This window comes from Cydia amplana, chromosome 22 (assembly GCF_948474715.1).
Source record: "Cydia amplana chromosome 22, ilCydAmpl1.1, whole genome shotgun sequence".
NCBI classification, from domain to species: domain Eukaryota; kingdom Metazoa; phylum Arthropoda; class Insecta; order Lepidoptera; family Tortricidae; genus Cydia; species Cydia amplana.
Window position 1 is genome coordinate 1,415,812 of NC_086090.1, and position 23,529 is coordinate 1,439,340.

Genomic DNA, 23,529 nt, shown 5'->3' on the forward strand with positions numbered 1-23,529 from the left:
AGAGGCCGACTACAAATGAAAAAAAAACCTGACCACTTAAAATTTCACTTTATTTAGAAAATGACACACCCTACTGATATATTCCATGTTATCCTAATATCCCACATACAGATGTCTTATGGTCACCCTAATTAGAACGAGATGCAGGGCTCTAGTTTGACTTCTCATGTGGACACACTTTTTGGTCAATGTACTCGATCCAGTTTATTAACTCTAAATCCGTGGTCAGTATCAGCCCTAGTAGCACGGTCGCATTTTTATCATTTATCACCATGCCTGTCACGTTCTAACAAGTAGGTAAGTGCGAAAGTGACGGGCATAGTGATAGTGGATAAAAATGGATCCGTGCTGAGCCCGCTGGTCAGTGCCAAAGCTTGTGGAAGCCGTACAGCAGTTATCTGAGACTGTGCTTTTTAGCTGCAAATGCGTGGTGGAGGATCTAAAACCGATGTGCGTGGTTGACGTAACAAAAATAGACAAATTTTACCTAAAAATAAAATTTATATTAAGTTACTTACCTTGTTCCAAGCCTTCAAATTGGAGATGGCGACATTCGTTTCATACTGGCAACACCACAGTTCCGATGACGTCAGGCGCAATACCGGCTTTTATAACGGGTTTTCCATGTTTTTTCGAATCCAGCTGGCGGGCTGCGCGCCAATGCTCAGACCATTGGACTCTCAATTTGATTATCTTGACCTACCGTCCAATGTTATGACGGTGGACGGTAGTTAGCCACTGTAGATAGACAGGTGGCAAAATTGCCACTGTGGGTAGACAGGTGGCGAAGTTTTATCATGTAAACAAACACAGTATTCAGCGCAGCTGTAGGTACTTGTTTTGTTTACAGAGGTAGCACGGTATTTCATTGACAGCTGAAAAGACAAGCTTAAAACTAAACCCTACTGCTGAAATAAAAGCTTTATTATGATAATACTTACTTTTGCTGAAATATAAGTATTATGATTATGATAAAATGTGTATGTGAATGAAATTAATCGTGTACAAGTATCAAATTTACAAATTGCCAGCAGGCAGCAATGAAATCAGGCTTGGAACAAGGTAAGTAACTTAATATAAATTTTATTTTTAGGTAAAATTTGTCTATTAAGTTGACTGTACCTTGTTCCAAGCCTTCAAATTGAGAAGTGTTTGTTATCGACTGCTGGATGAGTGAGGATTGATAATATTGAATAGATCGCCAATGTGAATAAAAGACTAGATAGACTTAAAAGAAAACCTGTATTGCATTAACATAAAAACCAACTTCTATAATAAACCTGATTGGTATGACCTTATATTAACATCGATTAGAATAAGTGAATTATATCGTCTCAAAACATCTATCTAAAGGATTAGAATGCGAATCACGAGTACTAATCGTTTTTCTATAAAACTTATGAAATGTATTAGCACTTTGCCAATTACCTCTTTCCAAGATATCATTAATGTTATGGTTATCAAGCCAGCCCGACGAAGCAACCGCGGAACGGACACTGCCCGCACTACTGTTGATATTAGCGTCTTTAAGGACCGCCTTTATCCATCCACCAATGATGGTTCGTGAAGCTGGCTTCACAGGACCACATATAGAAATAAATAGATTATTTATATTCCCTCTTCGGTTCCGAGACAAGGAAATTAATAATTTTATCCAATAAACGGGATCTATATTTTTATTGTAATCACATGATAACAATTTCCAACCAGATTGCCTGCGTGATGCACTGTCTGTCTTGGAACCGAATTCGGGCCAAAATATAATACTGTCAGAATCAATCTTACAACTGGAATCATTTATACTCAATAACGTCAGGTCATGTACGCGTCGCCCTGAACAAAGCAATAACAAAATCGCACATCTCTTAGACACCTCAAATAAACTGGTATGTAAAGGTTCGTTATTCTCCAAATAAGTACATAAATCTCTAACATCCCATATACTTGCCTTACGAGGCATGGGTCTACTCAAAGCTATAGCTTTCAAAGCCTGGCGGACAACTATATGCGAGCTAAGCGGTGGGCCTGCACGTACGGGACAAAAAGTTGAGACAACCGATTTGTGTGAGCAAATTGTACTATGCGATAACTTTTCTACCAGGTGCAAGTCTGTAAGAAATCTTGCCAAATCTTGCGGTTCTGGATTGTCTCTGGCGACATTATGGGCAGTACACCACCTGCACCACCTTAGCCACGCTGGCTTGTAAGAAGCTAACGAAGATTTTCGCCAACCGCTTGCAAGTAAATCCTTTTGCTTATCGTTCCACGTACCTAACAATGCGGCCCACCCTGTATCAGCCAGACTTCTAAAGCTATCCGCTTGACATCGATTGGAGGTCTCCGAGTCTGTATGTCTACTAACCGGTTCTCCAGGTCCTGAATTTCTATTGGAGGGGCCAGGGATCGGCTCTTCAGGTCGCTGCGCCAAAACACCTTCTCCCAATTCGGCACGATCAATAGGTACATACCCTCTGCGTCGTTCAGGTGACCAAGAACTCTCGGGATTAGACACGGGGGAGGAAATATCCACGCCAGTTGATACTCCCATCTCCGACTGAACGCATCGACGAAGGACGCATCTGGATCCGTCTGGTCTAGAGTCGCATATGTCGGCACCACATGGGCTCTCCTCGATGCGAAAAGGTCTATTTGCGGAGTACCCCAAACCTGGAATATCTGGTGCGTTGCTGGAGACAGCAGGTGCCACTCCGACTGACCGCGAAACCTCGAGAGTCTGTCTGCTTCCGTGTTGTATCTGCCGGGAATGAACTGGACTGTCATGTGAATGTGATAGCGGTCCAACGCATCCATCACCAGGTAAGTCATCTCCATCATCTGCTGTGACCTCGTACCGCCTTCGTTGCGCAGATATGACACAACCGTCCGATTGTCCGACATAATCATTAGAGACGATTGCGTCAGTAACCGGCTCTGCGATGTTATTACCTTCTGTACTGCCATCATCTCTAGGAGATTTGAATGTTGACGAGCCTCCCATAGCGACCATTGGCCAGCTAACTGCTTGTTGTTGAGTAGAGCGCCCCAGCCCTGGCCAGACGCATCCGTAGTCAGAAAGAATTGGGGCGCTGGAGGGTGAAGAGGAGATGTGGCAGCTACGTGGTTGATCCACCAATCCAGCTCGGTGTATAGAGTTACTGGAAGCTTTACCTTCGTTCTTGGGGACATGTGCAGCAGCTGGTTGCAAAACGTCATCAACAGCCTGCTGTTGAGTCGACCCCTCGGAACAACGAAGCTGGCGAAATTCACTAGACCCAGTAAAGATTGGACCTGCTTTAATGAAGCGCACCTGCGATTTACCAGCATTCGGCATTTTTGCACAACATTCTGAATCTTTGCTTCTGGGAGGGACTTCAGGTTGCTCCAAGGGTCCCAACGAATTCCCAGGAACTCCATGGACTTCTGGGGGGTTAGGACGGACTTTCCGTAATTTACAGTCCAGCCTAGACCCTCGAGGATCTGTAGGGTGAGTCTTACTTGATTCTGAAGCAATGATCGGTTCTGGCATGCAAGAAGAAAGTCGTCCAAATATACGATGACCCTGATACCGCGAGATCTCAGCACTTCCGCAATCCAATTGGTGACTAGAGCAAATGTCCTCGGAGATGATGCGAGGCCGAATGGCAAGGAGGTCACCTGCCAAAGCCGGTGCTGAAACATTACCCTCAGGAATCTCCGGTGTGATGCCGTGACCGGAATATGGAAGTATGCGTTGTGGAGATCGAGCTTGACGAGCCAATCTCGTGGTTGAAGAAAGTCTGGGACCTTGTACATATTGATGAGGTGAAATTTGGCCACATATACGTACTTGTTTAGTTGTCTTAGGTTGAAGACTGGGCGTACGCTCCCACCTTTTTTCGGAACCAAAAACATGTTCGATACAAAACTTGGGGTCAACGAAGCCGGCTCTAGCACACCCTGTTCCATCAAGCTTTTCATTTGAACGATCATTTCCGGACTTTCCTTCGTGGAAAATTTTGATGAAAGTCTGGAGGGGTGAACTAGAGGCGGTTTTTTGACAAAGGGTATCCGGTACCCAGACAAAATCTTGATTATGTAGTCTGGAGCCCCCATGGCTTTCCATTGGTTTATAAAAAGCTCCAGTTGACCCGCTTTGAAGCTGAGATAGTCAGTCGTAGCGCCTGCGAGATCGCTTACCTTGCCTGTTCCTGTAATATTTGTCGCTTCGCTGATTGGATCGAAATGGCCCGGCTTTTCGCTTTCTGTCCTGAGGAGCCTGGGCGGGAGCAGCAGAAGGCCTGGATACACGCGGAAACTAGAATAGTCCGCAGCCTTCTTGTTCTGCTCCGGCTGTGAGACTCCTTGCGCAGGAGCTCGTTTGCTAGCAACTCCCTGCGCAGGAGTGCGTGGACAGAAAAATACCTTGTCAATTCCGCCATTCTTCGTTATACAGTCAGAAAACCGCTTGTCATCGAAGAGGTGCTCCTGTGTTGGAGGGATCTTCCGAAAAGATTCCTTCATGTAGCGATCTTTGACGAAGTGCAATACTCCATCTCTCCGTTGCTGGATAATGTCTGCGCGACGGCCACAGACCATCTGCAAGAGGTCCAAGTGAATGCGAGAATAGTCACCTTCCGAGAACACCTCGTTGATTTTGTCTGCTACCGCCTCAACCGTGCAATCACCTTGCGAACTTATCCAAGACACGAAAGTTTCAAAGCCAGCTTTCAATTTCTCATTTTGTATAATGAGAGCATGAGACACAGCGGCTAGAGTCTTTTCTGTAACGGCGAGGGCACGGTTACGATCAAAAGACTTTATCATGTCATTACTCTCCAAATCAGTAAAGCCAGGTGATGACACGTACGTATTCTGAGCATCTATGTACCGTACCTGCGACCAGTCGTTCGAATTGAAATGCTGCAACTTGTCCAAAATATCAGCATGCTCCTTTGAGGTTATCGCGCCCGACGACTTGAGGGTAGTCTCAAGTTTGAAATTAATATCCTTTGCAGGCCCCGGGACAGGCACCGGAGGAGCCTCTGGAACCTCCAGATCTTCAGGCGCGACAATTGATAGCACGTCCGAATCACTGGAGTATTCCCGCAAACGAGAAGAAAAATTGTCACGTAAAGACCTTACCTCGTGGGCCAAATTGGACACTACATCCTCTAACCTGGTCATGCGTTCATGCTCAGTTAAACCCGATGCACCTGGATCATGTTGAACATTATTAGGTTTTGAACTCTCCATAATGGAACTGAAATTGTTTAGAAAATTACTTCGAAATTTTTCTAAACTTATAGGTGTTTCCTCTGCCAGAAACAAATCGCCAATGATCTGAGCATTGGCGCGCAGCCCGCCAGCTGGATTCGAAAAAACATGGAAAACCCGTTATAAAAGCCGGTATTGCGCCTGACGTCATCGGAACTGTGGTGTTGCCAGTATGAAACGAATGTCGCCATCTCCAATTTGAAGGCTTGGAACAAGGTACAGTCAACTTAATGTCAACTTTTGTTGACTTACATCTTCATATTATTAATTATAGTTGGTCAAACCAATTTGTCAGTAAATAAGAACAAAAAAAACTATACTCATCCTTTTCTTTTGGGTGCTAGTACTAGTGTAAGACAAAGATAGTATGATTGTCTCTGTCTATGTTTGAAATGAGACAGTCCTTTGACAAACTATACATCTGTCAACTGTCAAATAACTATATGTCCAGATTGTCCAGCAGCCAGGCAGGCGCCGCTTTCGCGCACGTAGCCAATATTGATATGATATCGCCCGATCACCTATTGGAATAATTGGCCTTGATAAAATCGTTTGAACTGTTACAGCTTTAGTTGTATATAAAAATGTCTGCCGTTTGTCTGTCAGTGCGTTGTATGAGCTCGAGAGAGCTAATTTTAATACAAGTAAATAATGGACTGTATTTTATCTTTATTTGAGTGGTAAAAATAGCTGAGTTGTTGAAAGTGAGGCTAGGTTCTGTATTGTCTGTAGGTGGTTCACAAAATACAGGTTTTTCGGTTTTCTTTTTGCTCGGCATGCGAAATACAACTGTACCCGTACCATGAGTCACTGACAGTGTCAACCAAAGAGTAAAGTAAGTATTATAGTGCCAACACTAACATATACGCGAACGTCTAAGTAATTTACTTTCTAGGCAAATCCTGGCTTAATAGGTGATACTTGGTAATTCGGTGATAATGCGTTGTTATCTTTCGCTCAGCTTACAATGCTGAAATGTAAGCAATTAAATCGCTGCCAATCCGATTGCAGGCATCAAAACTGACAGCTGTCAACGAATTTATAGCTCGCATTTCCTCATGGTGAGAACTATGTAAGATTATAACGGAGTATCATCGAATTACCAAGTATCACCGATAAGCCAAGGTTTGCCCTACATCTCGCTCGGACTAATATGTCAGTACGAGCGAGATGCATAGAAAGTAAGTTAAGTTCAATTCGTTTATGTCAGTGCCAAACTTGTGGTAGCCACACTGGTGAAACTTGTAAGGGTTCTACTCCCTAAAACACTAATTGGATGGAACTCTTACTATTATGAAACGGGTGTCAATGACATTTGGCACGCGATGTTACCAATAGCTATACCTATAATTAACCGTGTCACAGAATAAATAATAAATAGTACTAGGTACAGAAGATTCGCTCTCTAACAAAACGCGTCTATTACGACGTGATTACGACAGATATGACCGCTAGGTGGCGCAAGCGCGTGCAGGCGTCCGTTCCGTAGCGGTGCGTGGCAACTATATGGCTAGACACCATAATTGGTGTGGGCCGCATGTACTAGTGAGCCACGCCTGACCGTGACTAGTCTAGGTATATGAGAAAGGTTAGGCAGATCTCTAAATACATTTTAATATTACTATGGCAAACAAGCGTCCAGCCCGCCTGATAGTAAGCGGACTCTGCTGTGAGCGCTTTCAACTCGAGCCAGCCCTTTGAGAAATTGAGGAACATTTGTTTTATACCACGTCGGTGGCAAACAAACACATGGCCTGATGGTAAGCGGTCAACGTACCAAACGGTTGCCGACCCTTTAAAAACCTGTCTTTGAAGAACCCCATACTACGAAGTGTTACAAATTCAACGTTTAAAATGTATATTTTATGAATAAAACATTTAACTTGAAATTAAACTTCCTCGAGAATAAATCCCGAAGAATTGAGAACCTCCTTAAAACTGTTCAGTCGGTTAATGAAGAAAAATGCGAATTTTAGTTAATTATTAAGTAATTAAATCTGTTTACCTGCTTTGCTGGCACGCTTAAATGAACTATTAAAGCCTTAGGGCGCAAAATGAGTGGCTCGAGTGGCGGCGAACAGCGTCCGGATTGGATCCATGTTTAACATCTTGGGGTTCAATTATCAATTTTCTAATACTAGTACAAATTACCTCCAATGAAATTTAAACCTTTAGTAAATGGAACAGAGTTGCTTTTGTTTTGTTCTATAAAAAAAACTCTATTTTCTAATAACATTGATTCATTTTCTTTGTTAGTAGGCCATCAGCCGCCAGAGGTTGTTAAGTTAATTTAACCCACCCAAATTAAGGGTTTCACCTAGGAATTAGAGATAATAAGTTGAGGGTGCGTTCTGCGCCCTCTATCTTAAAAACTATTAGGCGTATGAAAAAATGTATTGGATATAACTTGTCACAAATTTTATCCTCTACATTTTGTACCTAGACATAAAGATCATTAGAGCTATAGAAATCTAGTTTTCCTTGAATAACTTTCGACACTCCCACGGGATCTTCTGTACCTTTTCAATATACTTAACTTCTAAAACGTAATGAAATACGAAATCAAACATCGACTCTTTGTCAATTTGACACAAGTCTTACGTGATTAAGTCCCGCAGTTGAAATTTAAGCTAGCAAATTTCGCAATCCAGTCGTCAGGAGGCATGACTGAGGGTGGTATTTCACCTGTCCAATATACACTGCGTCTCACTCTCTCATGAAGCAAAATGTGAGACGGAAATTATGGACACATTGGACCAAGATATTGGACAGATCCTCAGTCATCCCAAGCTAGTTAAATAAATACAAACTTACGCGAGCAGCCTCAGTGTACGCTACCCAAATCCCTTGGACGCTCGACGCTGCACGCCCCGCTAAACGCGCCGCTGGTCGTTCGCCACTGAGGCCGCACACTTAGAAAGTTAATTAGCTATAGTTTATGGGGACCCCTACAGACTATTAGTGCCTATATAATGAAACTTTAAATAGAAACGTAGCTTTGGCTTGGTGTTGGTTTAGGGTCGGGCTAATATGTCCTAAATATGTCACATGAACGCGTATTTATGGTGACACTTCCACATTTTGTCGTTGCAAAGAGGCGGACATGAGAAAGCTATTTTACTGAAGTCGCAACGGAAAAGCTTTGCTCGCGCTTCATGCTTGATCAATAAAATTATAAGTAAAATCGTTGTCGCTAACGGCCCGTTTTGAAAAATAATTATAAGTATAGTCAGAGCGATACGATACCGATCTGTCACTTATGACACTGACAGATCGGTATCGTATCGCTGTGACTTCTTATAGGCATTGCTCGAATCGGGCCGTAAGTGTGTTTATAATGTAAAGCATATAATCCAGTCTGAAAACACGAGCAGCGATAGCGGCGCGGCGGGGTGCCTCCATAGGGGAACAAGGCCAGATACTGGTAATGAATAGACAGTCAAATAATATAATTTCCGTACCGTTTCGTACATTGTCACTGTGAGAAGGTACGTAATGGTACTGAAATTAAATTCCTTGACTGTACCGTCTATTCATTACCAGCATGGCCTTGTTCCCCTGTGGGGGCACCCCGCCGCGCCGCTATCCGCCGTAATACAAGTAGTTCAGTCTAACTAAGCAAATTCTGCGCAGACATTGATCATGACGATGGTGAGACTTCCACGCTTTGTCCTGGCATAGTCTATGTTTAGACTCTTCATAGTGTTTTTAGACTCTATACGATGCGAGCTGATGACAATAATTATACATAATTAGGTCTACGCAGCAAGACCCCGCAACTAGCCATTGCTCCGCCATTTTGAAGAAATCTAAAAACTGAATCGATAAAAAAATCACCTTCGAATTTGTATAAGACGAATATCATTTGATATTCCCCTCTGGGTTGGAAGTTGGAAGGTCTGATTGCAGTCGCTTTCGCAACTACTAATGCCTACGCCTGGGGCTTAAATCTGGGGATAAGAAGTAATTTAACTAAACTAAACCAACTTTGCCGTGGCAAAAAGTCAGGACAATGCGAGAAACATGATGATGATGATAAGCCGAAGACGTTTTGAGGTAACAGACTAAAGAAGAGTACCTAACTCATCTCATTGCCACATGTGGCGTCTATTTCATGTATATCTCTGTGTTATCACGTAATGCGTAGGTACTCACATGAAAAAACTGCGGATGTAACTATATAGGTTGCGTGGAAAGGAATATGGTTTATTTACATATATATTTTTACAGCTTTATTTACATTGCGAATGAACTGTGCTAGGAGTAGGTATATATCACTTGATCAAAGGGAGGGTGAATGTTATTATATAATGTCGGTTGGAATGCGATCCTTATAAATAAACTGAAATCGCTTTAAGATTAAGTTTTTTACAGCATTAATGGATAATTCACTCAGTACCGTATATAGTTAAAATAATCATAATCGTTTATTGCAGCCATGGTATTATAACATGCTTTTTTATTTTAGTCAGTACATACATCATAGACTAGGAATCCTCTAGACGGGGTTAAGAGCAATTATTTCATGAAACCGATGCTGCCAAAAATACTGGAGTGCGGGGGACGAGGCGAGCGAGTCCCGTGCCGTGATTGGTCCGTTCAAAGACACGGACGTCACACAAAGACACTTTGACTCGAAGATGGAGTAAAACTACCGTATATTTGTGGCAGAGGGGCTAGCGCTACTAAGCTCAGTCTAGAGGATGTCTTGTCTGTGACATACATGGACCCTACTAGGGCGTGACAATATTTTAAAACCATAATGAATAATATCTAAGTTGCACACAAACATAAGATTTTTTTTTTTTGCCCATGTGTGTGTCCCACTGCTGGGCAAAGGCCTCCACTCTCCTTTTCCAATCCTCCCTGTGCTGAGCAAGATCCCGCCAATCCCGATGGAATGCATCCAAGTCGTCCCGCCATCTCTTTCTCGGTCTGCCTCTGCCTCGATAAGATAAATATAGAATATAACATAATATTTCGAACAATAAGCATAAACGTTACAACAGTTAAGCACCGTCTTAAGGTAGTACTTGAGCTAACTGTCCATGAACTCTTATTAAGATTATTTATGGGTATTTATGTGTGGCATACGGGTAAGTGTGGCTAGCCTTCACATTGAGGCTTGTTTAGAATTGTTTAGTGTTTATTGCTTGTTTATTTAAAAAAATATTTCAATCATCTGAAAGGATTCAAACGGCACCTCTCACATAAAAAATTCCTTAGTAGTTTGCGGGTTTTGAACGCTATGTCTAGAATCTACACTGTAGATAAAATCCATTAACATACATACGTACAGTCGCCATCAGATATATCGGAGCGGCCAAGGTGTTCACAATATCTGAACACGCATTCTAACGCCTTCACAATGGAGGCGTGTTCAGATATTTGTGAGCGCCTTAGCCGCTCCGATATATCTGATGGCGAACTTTCCTCCACCTTGTACGTCAGTCTGATACAGAACCCACTATTAAATTTTGTTTACATCACACTTGCTCGAAAAAGATTTTATTTCATGCACCTCGCCTGCAAAATCTTCCTTACCAACGTTACACAATGTACTATTAAACGATGTGCAAAAATCGCATTTTCCTCCCACGGGCAGAAAAATCTCCTTACATATAATATAAATACTTATAGCTTACTAACGATACTAACTCAAAGTAAAAATACACACGACGAGCGATTAGCATGAGACGATTTCATTCAAAGCTAACTAATACGCTTCAAAAATCCATTTTAATCCTGACCTCTTTTAACGCTTTCATGCCTCCAATATTGGGGTCAAGGTATACTGGATGCGTTGCAGATAAAATGTATTCTGAATCGGAGGGCAGGTGCGCAAGATTCTGTGACGCGAATAGAATATAGGACACATTTAAAGGCAGAAGATTTGTCGTTGACAGTTAAATAGCGAAAAAATAAGTTCAAAAGCTAACGTCACCTCTTATGGATTATTCGATGTTCATGATATGTCTCAACTGAAGAATAAATAGGTACTTAACTTAAAACAAATAAGTTAGAGCCGAGAGTTAGAGTCATTAAGTCATACTATTAATTCTAATACGGCCCGCAAACGGCCGCAGTCCATCATCATCATCATTGGCCACAGCATCTGTTGTAGATGTTTGTTGCGGCGCTTGTGGGTTTACGGGGTTACGCAACGCCGTCGATGGCTATAGAGTCCTATAGCCGCGCGGCATTTCTTGCCACATCGATCGCACACAAAACGCGAGTCCGCTGGAGGTGGTAGAGCACGACGAAGACTTTTCTGCTTCAGGCTTTCAAGCCAGTCGTCGTCATGTTTTGAAGTTCCGACTTTAATGTCGTGACGCCATTCGGGTCTCATCTCGGCGCGTTTCTCCCAACCGCAGTCCAGATGTTAAGAAATTGCTCAATATTCATCTTTTGTTCACCTTGTCGTCATGTTAAATATTACGTATGTATACAAATATAATTATAATTATTAAGCATAAAATAAATGGATTGGTGCCTACGTGTTGTAAACAAAATGTAAGGGCGGTGATACAGTTCACACTAGTACGGGGGTCAGATGAGATGACACTTGCTTGTTGGTTTTGTACCATAAAACAATGTAAGTTTTGTAAGTAGTTTAAGCGCCTTTATTAACTCAATAAAATATCTTTATCTACTAACTATTCACCTAAATTTATCCTTATTATAGTGCCCACTGAACTAAATCTACAAGTTTATATTATTAAACTTCCGCCTACAAACACATGGCACGTGTCTATTTTAGTGTCCACAGACACACGCGGTCATTATGACTATAGTTATTCTAATCCTTTGAACTTAACACTCGCAATAAAACATTTGACCTTTTTTACAGCTTCGAAACTTCACACATAAAACACACACAACTTCACAAATAAAAGTGGGTGTGAGTCTTTTGAAATTGCTTTTAACATAATTACTACGTACCTATGTACTTATTTAATAAGGTTAGGTGGGGTCATAGAGAAAAAAATACATAAATTGCTCACTCCATACATCAGTTTTAGTACCAAAAAGACTATTAGCATCTAGCATTGAGTAGCGGAACTATCAGTACTGCTACATCTATTGTCAAGTAGCAGTACTGATAGTTCCGCTACTCGATGCTAGATGTAGACACTGAAATTAATAGTGTAACTGATGTATGGAGTGAGCACTCTTGTCTTACTATATGGTGGGGTATAATAAACTATAGGGCAAAATAAACACTTCTAAAATAAACAGTTAGGAGATAAATACCTACTTAAAGATACTATATTAACTTATAATACTAAAAATAAACCTAATGTCCTTCTACGTAGAAGAACTTTCCTTTTACTCTCTTGGTTCCATCAAGATAAAAAATGTGATATTTTTTTATTAGCCTATTTGGTGTCCCACTGCTGGGTGTCCCACTCGACCCTGTCATCGGCATTTTCCCACGATTTGGGGTAGAATGCGTCCAAGTGATCTCCATTAAAAATGTGTTAATTTTTTTTTAATCAGATAGAGACGAAATGAACATGAGATTAAACAACAGGTGGTCTTATCGCTAAATATTTCTCTCAGACAACCTTTGGGTAATGGAAAGAAGAACATAACAAAGGTGCCAAAGTATATATTGTTGACAAAAACATAGTTCTCTTCATTTTAATAGCCAAAACAATAATTTAACGAGACAGGCCAGTAATCCAAAGCTTGCCGCCATTACTTGTTATGTCTCGCCTACATTAGCGCTCGATAATAATACATTTATGTCTCAATTTATGGACTGCACCTCTACCATGAGTTTGTTAAGACGTTTAAGCTAGCAACTGCGTAAACTCACTCTCATGTCGTTCACACTGTACTTTTACCCTGACTTTTACCACGAGTTTGAGACTGATACCGATACTGATACTTGGGGGTAGCTCCAGCCAGCAGATCCTGCAGCAAGGACTAGGAAGAAGTGACTACGAGAGGGAAATTTCAGTTTGTAACTTGTATTTTAAGTGAAATTTGTAGTAGTATTAATATTAATGTATGACTATGCTTTCAGGTAGGTAGATTTTTTTAGACATAAGCATGCGTTTATTTGATAACCGCACGAGACAATTTTGTACACCTGCATAGTGGGTAAAACATAGAGATCAAATATATAAATTAATGTATCTACCACCTTTCATATATGTTAGCTATGTTTAACAAAATAAATGAAACTGAAACTGGAGGCGAAGTTGAGACAAAATAGCACTGGGAGCTCGCAGGACTCTGGTGATTTTCAGCCTAAGCGGCAGCGAGTCGATGCACTATGTCAGCGTCACATCACATAGGCTAAGCCTCAGATGCTAAGTCAAACAAGTACAGTGGCGTTCAAAAAGTGCATGGATAGATGTCGACCGTAATGCCTTAATAGTTAACAGTTGAAACATGTCCATGCACTTTTGAACGCTAGTGTACGCGTACAAACCAGCTCATTGAGCAGTAACCCCCGCCACCCCGTCGTAAGCACCCTCAGCCTGCCCGAGACACCGGAGCACCCAGTAGATAGGACAGGAGTGTAGGGTTTGCAGTAGAGATGGGTAACTCAGGAGTGATAGATAAAAAAGATATATATATATCTTTCTCTTTTCATGAATCACTCTTCTTGTCTTTACGAATCCGAATGTATCAGTATATCCGTACAGCTCTCACTCCCTCAGCAACAATTTACTAAAGCGATAAGCGATGTCTCGGTCGCGCGTTGACCGAAGTAACACGAACGAGCGACAGCGGTCGTTCGGGCGAGTTCGGACGCGTCATGCGCTATATATTCCGCGAGAAGTAGATACAGTAAGTATAGTCTTTCTCGCTCGCTACTACTACTACTACTCTCTCTCTCTCTCTCTCACAGCAAGTGCCGATACAGTTGCGAGCGAGACAACTGCGGATATAAAGATATAAAAGAGTGATACATATCCCAGTGACAGAAAGATATATATCACTCTTTTCTTTCTACTGACACATTTCGCCCATCCCTAGTTTGCAGTCAGGATAGTAGAGATTATTAGCCGACCCGAATACAAGGCATAGTAAAGTCACTTTTACCACGAGTTTGACACGGAACTAAATAATGATATGCTTATAATTTGTGACATATAATTATTATTAAAGAAATATTTGTTTTTTTTTGAGTTTAAGCAGTCTCCAGCGACTCGTGGTAAGGCTACGGCCTCTTTATGGGGCCGTTAATGTAAACATGAACCGATTTGAATTCGGAATGCTGGCGACGGACGACATTGTCGAATCAATAATAATTGATGCAATAAGGAAATTATAATGACACTTTTCGATATACAGTCAGCAGCAGAAGTTGCTAAGCTGGCGAGGTATTCAAAATGATCTTGACGCGACTTTATTGTTAAGAGAATAAGAGCGTGTCAAGGTAATCTTGATCTCGTCCACTTAGCAACATCTGGCGGTCTAGCATGAGTTGCTTTCTCGCGCGTGACTCCATATTTGAAGTCGCGCAAGATGTATATATATGTATATAAGATGTATATATGACAGGGCAATATATGATAGGGCAACACTGGCCACGACAACAACAGCTCCCGCGTAATACTTACAAATATAATACAAAAGATGGGTTTTTGAATCCTATATCGCGCTAAAAGTGTTTAGTTCAGCTTAAATACACAACACAAGTGTGGACAAATAAAAATACCTGCTTCGATATTGACTACAGTGAAAGTTCTGTGTTCTAATTCTAACCTCACCAAACTCGCAGTGACAGTTGAACAATCAAAATAACAATGTCACCAAATACCAATACGAAGATTTGTTCTGGATGCGATGAAGAAATAGCGGACATCAAAGCTATGATGTTATGTAAGTCAGGAGGATGTCAAAAAGTCTTCTGCAACCTGTGTATTCCAATTAAACTATCAATGGCAGAAAAAAACGTCTGGTCATGCCCAGATTGCAAAGCCTTGTCAAAAAGAGGTGGCGATAACACCTCCACCCCGGTTCGTACCCTGCAATCTGATAGTAATGTCACTATACGTAATAAAAATAAAACCTCACAGTCTAAACCGGGGTCGGGGCCCGAGCCGTCAAAACCGGCGGCTGAACCGCCAAAGCCACAGACACCTAAGAGAGATCTCGGTGATCTCGCCGAGCTTACATCGGAGATTAAACTGTTACGCTGTGACATGTCAGATCTGAAAAGCCAAATAACTTCTGCACTAGACTCCCTGGCCAAGTGCCAGACCCGAATGGACGAGATAACCGGCAAGCTTACAGATACGGAACGTCGGCTGCAGGCTTTGGAAGACCAGCAATCCCAAAATGTGCGAATTAAAGCTACGTTACAGGACCTTGAAAACAAGTACAACATTCAAGCACAATTAGCTTTAAGAAACGATGTAGAAATCATAGGATGCCCAGAAATTAAAAATGAAAATCTACATCATACTATGATGGCCATAGCCACGAAGATTGGTGCCAGTGTATCGGACGTCGACATAGACTACGTTTCAAGAGCAGGCCACAAGAGGAAACAATCTAGCAATGAGTTCAGTCAATTACCACGACCTGTAATTGTACGCTTTGCCCGCAGGAAGGTCCGTGATGACTTTATAGCGAAATCTAAAATCCGACGAAATTTGGATACTACAGATATTATCACTGAAGGTACCCCACAGAAAATATACATCAATGAACGGCTAACTCGCGAAAACCGCCAGTTATTTCGAATCGCCAGGGAGCGGGCGGCCCAGGCAAATTTCAAATATTGTTGGACACGAGGCGGATTTATCTATGCACGAAAGCGAGATGGAGCAGACGCCATCAATATTATTAATCAAGACTGTATTGACCGCGTTTTTGGAACTGAACACCAGCTTGGGTCTGCTTCTAAAGATTTTCCTGAGGAGTAATAGTTCCCTAACTGTAAGGATACCGTGTACTATCTTATATATGTGTATCTTATGTCTCTTAAGTGTATTTCAATATAATTTAAAAATATATAGTAGATTTTGGTATATTTGCTATTGTCGTATTTTTAATAAAAATGTAACTAGTATAACATTAAGTTGTATTCAGCGTTTCAAACAGTCACAAATATTATGGATACATGCTAACACATGTCTTACACAAAAAAACACTACTCACCGACACTTATCCAGTATAAAATTTGAATCTGGACTCCTCCCTACCTTGCGGCTTAGTGATGCTCCGTTCATGCAACCTCCACCACCGACCTAGACCCGGGGGAGGATATTGACGAAACTTACATGGTGAACTGCCACACGGTAGGGACTCCAGAGCTATGCCAATATTATCTTAGCCAAATACACAACATCAAGATTATAACTTTTAATATTCGAAGCCTGCAACATAACATCTCTAGTTTTTTAGTCACTTTAAAACGCTTTAATACAATGTTTGATTTTATAGTACTGACCGAATGTTGGCTGAAGGAAGGCTCAGTGATCAAACAAATTGACGGCTACAACTCCTACCAAACTGAAAATCTAGGAAACCAGGCTAGTGGAGTCGTGGTGTATGTAAAAGATACTTGGAATGTTCAAGTAAGTGAGCCAAAAATTCAAGATGCAAATTGCCTATATATTGATATTCCTAAATGTTTCTCACTTCTAGGAATCTATCGCTCTCCGTCAGCGAATAATATTGACCCGTTCTTAAATTCACTAGAATCCTTTATAAACGGTACAGATTGTGGTCTGGATCTTATTATTACAGGGGACATAAATATAGATATTATGAAGGTAACACCCCAGTCCTCTGATTACTTATGTCTAATGGCTAGCCTAGGTCTCAAATCTGCAGTTGACAAGCCCACAAGAAATGAAGCATGCCTGGATCATTACCTAGTAAGATCAAAGCAATCCTATAAAGCAGTAATTTGTGAAGCAGACATAACTGATCATGATATGGTAATACTCTGCCTGTCAGGTAAATCCAAATCAGTCCCAAAAGAAAGGTATATTTACAAAGTAGATTATGATGCTATTTATAATGAATTAGGGCAAGCTAACTGGGATACTGTCACCAATAGTTCCTCTCCCACTGAAGCTGCAGATATCTTTACTAAAGCTTTGACAACAATTATCCACAATAATTCATCAAAAAAGGCTGTCAGTCGCTCCAAGTTTAATATTAAGCCATGGATAACTCCAGGGTTAATTAGGTGCTCTAAACATAAGGACCGATTGCATTTGATAAGCCGTAAAAACCCTAATGACCTTAATGCTAAACTAATTTTCACTCGCTATAGGAACTTTTATAGAACCCTTATCCGGAAACTTAAAGTCGAGTATGAGCATAAACAGCTTACTGAAAATCGAAACCATCCAAAGCAACTGTGGAAAACTATAAAGCAAATAATACAAACCCCGAAAGATAATGGAACCCCTGGCTATACCACCATAAAATCGACCTTACCTGAATCATTGAATTACATAAATGACTATTTTTCGACCGTAGGCCAGTCGCTTGCAAATAATATTCTTGCCAATTCTGGAGAAACTGAAGCATCCCTTGCATCCAAATTTAAAATAGCCACATCATCATCAAAGTCTTTCTTTATGACCCCAACTAACATCCAGGAAGTTGAAAGTATAATCATGAGCCTCAAAATGAGTGGTGCTTCAGGCATAGATGGGATAAGCAACCAGTTTCTAAAACGCGTGAAAGACTACGTGGCCAAACCCCTAACAACCATATGTAATCTTAGTCTAGAACACGGATCCTTTCCAGAAACCTGGAAGACGGCAGCTGTAGTACCAATTTATAAATCTGGCGCCAAGGATAATGCAAGTAATTACAGGCCGATATCACTATTGTCAAGTTGCTCAAAGGTGCTAGAAAAGCTAGTTAACAAACGACTTATCAACTTCCTAAATTCAGAATGCCTGTTTTCGGAAAGGCAATTTGGATTCCGACAAGGAAAATCTACAGAGGATGCGGTCTCTCTTTTTACCAAACAGGTCAGTACATACTTGGATAAGGGTAATCCATGCACTGGAGTATTCCTAGACCTGTCCAAGGCATTCGACACAGTTTCGGTTCCTATACTACTACAGAAACTCGAACACCTTGGAATCAGAGGAGTGGCCCTAACCTGGTTCAGTAGTTACTTGACTGGCAGACGTCAATGTACAAAGTTTGGAAACACGTTAAGCGAGGCAAAACCAGTAACTTTTGGGGTCCCGCAAGGGAGTATCCTTGGCCCAACTCTTTTTATAGCATATTTAAATGACTTAACACATATTCCCATACATAACGCAGATATTATTTGCTACGCAGATGATAATGCTATACTATTTCACGGTGACTCGTGGTCGCAATGCCTAGAGATCGCCCAGAACGGTATGGAATCGGTTTACAGTTGGCTAAAAAGTAATCTACTAACTCTCAATACTACGAAAACTAAATTTCTTTGTTTTCACAAAACTGCTGCCTCAGAGCCGTCAATCCGCCCTGAAATAAGAATACATGATATAAACTGCAAACAAGGTACACCTTCTTGCAATTGTATTGCAATTGAACGAGCATCATCTATAAAATACTTAGGCGTGACACTAGATGAAAAACTTAATTTTTCTAACCACATTGAATCAGTATCTGCTAGAGTAAGAAAATTAATTTATGTGATGAAGGAACTAAGAGATGCAGCTGACAGGAGACTACTTAAAATGATATATACTGCACTTTGTCAGCCAATTTTAACTTACTGCATCACCGTATGGGGAGGGGCAACTAGTTCGGCAATGATTACCCTAGAAAGAGCACAGAGATTTTTACTTAAGGTAATCCTTAAAAAACCCAGGCTTTACCCTACAATAGACGTGTATAGGGACATGGACGTGCTCAGCGTCCGTAAGCTTGCTATCATTAGGTTAACAATGATAATGCACCGTGAATTAGTCAAATCAGGATATGGAACTTCTTATAATAAACGTGTTTTTAAGCTGCCTGTTCCCAGGACAAAAACTGCTTTTGCAAAAAGATTTCAAAACTTCCTTTTGCCATATATATATAATAAAGTAAACAAAGATTGCGATATTAAAAACTATACTGCTAGCAAAGCTAAAATAATAGTAACTTCTTGGATAAAAAATCTTACTTATATTGAAACAGAGCAGCTAATGAAGACAAATGATTGGTAAAATCAATAGTCTAACCTCTCGGTAGGCTTTTAATAATAGAAATTTAACCTTCACTCTCGCTACGTCTTATAACACACACACACACATTCATTCACACCACAAACACACCTCACATGATTGCTGTATACAATAGGTAAAAAAAATAGTATGAATTAATATTAAACTTATTGCTCTACCTAAATTGTGATTGTTCCTGTTAGATTAAGCCTGTTATCATAATTAAACATATTAGTTAGTACTAGATGCTTATTAGAAAATAAAACTTCAGCGTAGGATGTAGGTAACTCAATGTAGTAATGTTTTCAATCTGACTACACAATACAGGCGTAGCCTAGTGTGGCAGTCATAGGTTAAGTAAAACCTGTAAACCTGTAAACCTGTATGGAGACGCGCGCGAGAACGCAACTCATGCTACGAGGGGCGTTCAAAATATTCTCGGTATTGATATCTTACGACCTCTTCTAAAATTTCTTTCGTTACTGGCCGCTAAGGTTTATTCATTGACATTAAAAAAAAGTATAATTCGAACCGAGATAGTCTTTTGTTTTTCTGCAATTGCTGAACAAACATGAACATCCTGTGCGAATTGACAATGTTAACTAAATTAGAACATCGATGCGTGATAAAATTCTTGACAAAACAGGGTAAAAATCAAAAAACCATAAAAGAGGAAATGGATTGTGTTTACCGTGAGTCTGCTCCTTCTTTATCTACCATTCAAAAGTGGTCAAGCGAGTTTAAACGCGGAAGGGAGAGTATTGAAGATGACCCTAGACCTGGCCGGCCTGTAGTAGCTACTTCACAAGAAAATATTGATAAAGTGGAAAAACTTATATTGGAAGATGGTCGAGTGAAGGTAAAATCTATAGCACAAGTAACCAATCTCTCTATTGGTACCGTACATGATATTATACATGACCATCTTAATATGTCAAAAGTAAGTGCAAGATGGGTTCCGCGAATGCTGACTCGGCTTCAAAAAGACATGCGTGTAGCTTGTTGTTCCGATTTTATTGACCTGTGCGGTGAAAATCCTGATGAGGTGCTGCAAAGAATAGTTACTGGAGATGAAACCTGGGTTCATCATTATGACCCAGAGAGTAAACAAGAGTCCATGCAGTGGCACATTAAGGGTTCAGCTCATCCCAAGAAGTTGAAGGTCATCCCTTCAGCTGGCAAGGTCATGGCCACGATATTTTGGGATTGTGAAGGAGTATTACTAATCGATTATAAAGAAAAAGGTGTAAATATCACAGGACAGTACTACGCTAACATTCTACGTCAATTAAAGGATGTAATTAAAGAAAAGAGGCGAGGAAAGTTAACCAAAGGTATTCTGCTTCTGCATGACAACGCCCCCGTCCATACTGCTCATATTGCCAAGGCAGCTATTGTTGAACGTGGGTTTAAAACTGTTACTCACCCACCGTATAGTCCGGACTTAGCCCCCAGCGACTTCTTTTTGCTCCCCAATCTTAAAAAGGATCTGCGTGGAAATAAATTTTCTGACGATGAAGCATTGAAGGCGGCAGTGGAGGAGCATTTTTACACGAAAGATAAAAAATATTTTTACGAGGGATTAAAAAAAATAATTGATCGATCTTTTAAGTGTATGAACATAGGGGGGGAGTATACTTACTTACAAACTTTTCGTACTTGTTTGTTTTCATTCTCATACCGAGAATATTTTGAATACCCCTCGTAGACCGCCTGCTGTTGATTGTACGAATGGCGATAAAAGTAGTTCAGAAATTGAACTTGACAGTTTTGTTTATCAAATAGGATTTCCATCCATAAGCCACCCCCTCATCCAGCATACCAATTATATAAGCGAGGCGCACCAGCAATAGATTTTCGTACAACATTGCCGGCCTACCGGTAAAGCGACAATAAGCCGCGTCGCACGCGGCGCCGTGCATTGAACTTATTTGTTAGGTTATTATTAGTTTTTGCGTTGTATATTTACACGTATTTTTCGAGAAAATCTCTATACTAGTACACACCTCGGCCGGACCTTCGCTCGGCCCTTTACTTTATCTCACACTAGGCCGACAACTATGATAAAGGGTTATATCATCAGTTTTTAATTGGTGATCGTTACGTTCGTTTCTTCTGACCAATTGAAAGCGTGGAGCAAGTACCAGGGCCTCATGAGTTACGAGAAGGTGTCGTTGACCAACCGGCCGGGGGCGCGGGGCGCGGGGGCCGAGTCGCGTACGAGTATGAAGGTATCGCGGCTGCTCGCGCATCTTAGCTGTATACTTTTGGTTTTTTTACCTACATACATGATTCTTCTACTAGTTTTAAGTATTTTTTGTTGACTCGTAGAAAAAGTATTGTGTACAATAGTGATATAATCAAGCTTTAGAAAAGCTCTCCATTATATCACGATTGTATAAAATACTATTTTGTTACAGCAATGGCCGACGCGGCTGCCACCCCCGCGCCGCCCACCCCCGGCACGCCGGGCGCGGATGAAACTGCGCCGGCGCCGAAGAAGCAGGCGCGCTCGCGCGGCAAGCCTCAGCCAGAGAAACCGAAGCGGAGTCTGTTGTGCCTGGGCCTGAAGAACCCGCTGAGGAGGCTGTGCTATGCGATAGTGGAGTGGAAGTATCCTTTTTAATTAAAAAACAGGCTAAGTGCGAGTCGGACTCGCGCACGGAGGGTTCCGCACCATCAACAAAAAATAGACCAAAAAAATCGTGTTTGTTGTATGGGAGCCCCCCTTAAATATTTATTTTATTTTATTTTTTGTATTTGTTGTTATCGCAGCAACAGAGATACATCATTTGTGAAAATTTCAACTGTCTAGCTATCGCGGTTCATGAGATACAACCTGGTGACAGACGGACGGACGGACAGCGAAGTCTTAGTAATAGGGTCCCGTTTTTTACCCTTTGGGTACGGAACCCTAAAAAAAATGCTGGTGTAATTAAAAGAGTATGGAAAACTTTGGTTTATTCATCACTAGCGACCCGCCCCGGCTTCGCACGGGTTTACAAATACATAAACTTTCTTCTTGCATCACTCTATGTATAAATAATAAATAAAAAAAACCGTATCAAAATCCGTTGCGTGGTTTTAAAGATCTAAGCATACATAGGGACAGACAGCGGGAAGCGACTTTGTTTTATACTATGTAGTGATGCGGTGTAATTAAAAGAGTGTGGAATAACTTTGCTTTATTCATCATTAGGCATCGGGGTAATTTCTTTAATTTTCTTACTTATCTTAGAGAAATTTTGCTGTAACCACACCGTGAAACAAATGACTGACGCCAGAACGGTCCGTGTCCGGCGACACTTCGTTTTATGTGACGGGTGATGATCACGCGATGCTTTCTATAGAAAACTGAAGTGAGTGAGTGTTGGACGCCTCGGCTCGGACCCAGACCGTTCTAGTGAGTCATCCTTAAATTTCCGATTCTAAATTTTCGTCGTGTTGTTTTGGAGTGAACTGCACAGATATTTTTAGCCATTTTTATAATGATCCCGGTCTTTTGGGATTTCGACGTCAATATGACGCAAATAAGCAAAAAAACCGGCCAAGTGCGAGTCGTACTCGCGCACGGAGGGTTCCGCACCATCAACAAAAAATAGAGCAAAACAAGCAAAAAAAACGGTCACCCATCCAAGTACTGACCCCGCCCGACGTTGCTTAACTTCGGTCAAAAATCACGTTTGTTGTATGGGAGCCCCACTTACATCTTTATTTTATTCTGTTTTTAGTATTTGTTGTTATAGCGGCAACAGAAATACATCATCTGTGAAAATTTCAACTGTCTAGCTAGGCTGTATCTCACAGTTCGTGAGATACAGCCTGGTGACAGACGGACGGACGGACGGACGGACGGACGGACAGCGCAGTCTTAGTAATAGGGTCCCGTTTTCACCCTTTGGGTGCGGAACCCTAAAAAATAAGTGTTTTGTCTTAACGTTAACGAGAGAGATAAAACTGTCAATGTAACTCCGAATGAAAATAAATCTGGATGTGTTTGTAAACTTTTTCGCCAGATGTTCTTGCAGACATAAATTTATACCTACTAGCTACCCGCCCCGGCTTTGCAAGGGTTAACAAATTATACATAAACCTTCCTCTTGAATCACTCTATCTATTAAAAAAAAACTGC

The 23,529-nt window shown here is 41.1% G+C and overlaps 1 protein-coding gene across 4 annotated transcripts in view; it reads left to right on the forward strand.

Annotated features, from left to right (window-relative positions):
- Positions 1-23,529, forward strand: part of LOC134658368 (voltage-dependent calcium channel type D subunit alpha-1-like) — a 93,711-nt gene that overhangs the window by 16,983 nt on the left and 53,199 nt on the right. For all 4 annotated transcript variants that reach the window (XM_063514004.1, XM_063514005.1, XM_063514006.1 and 1 more), the window contains exon 2: positions 21,818-22,010. In XM_063514004.1, coding sequence (XP_063370074.1) covers positions 21,820-22,010 — 191 coding nt within the window. In that variant the 5' untranslated portion in view covers positions 21,818-21,819. The remainder of the gene's footprint in view (positions 1-21,817; positions 22,011-23,529) is intronic.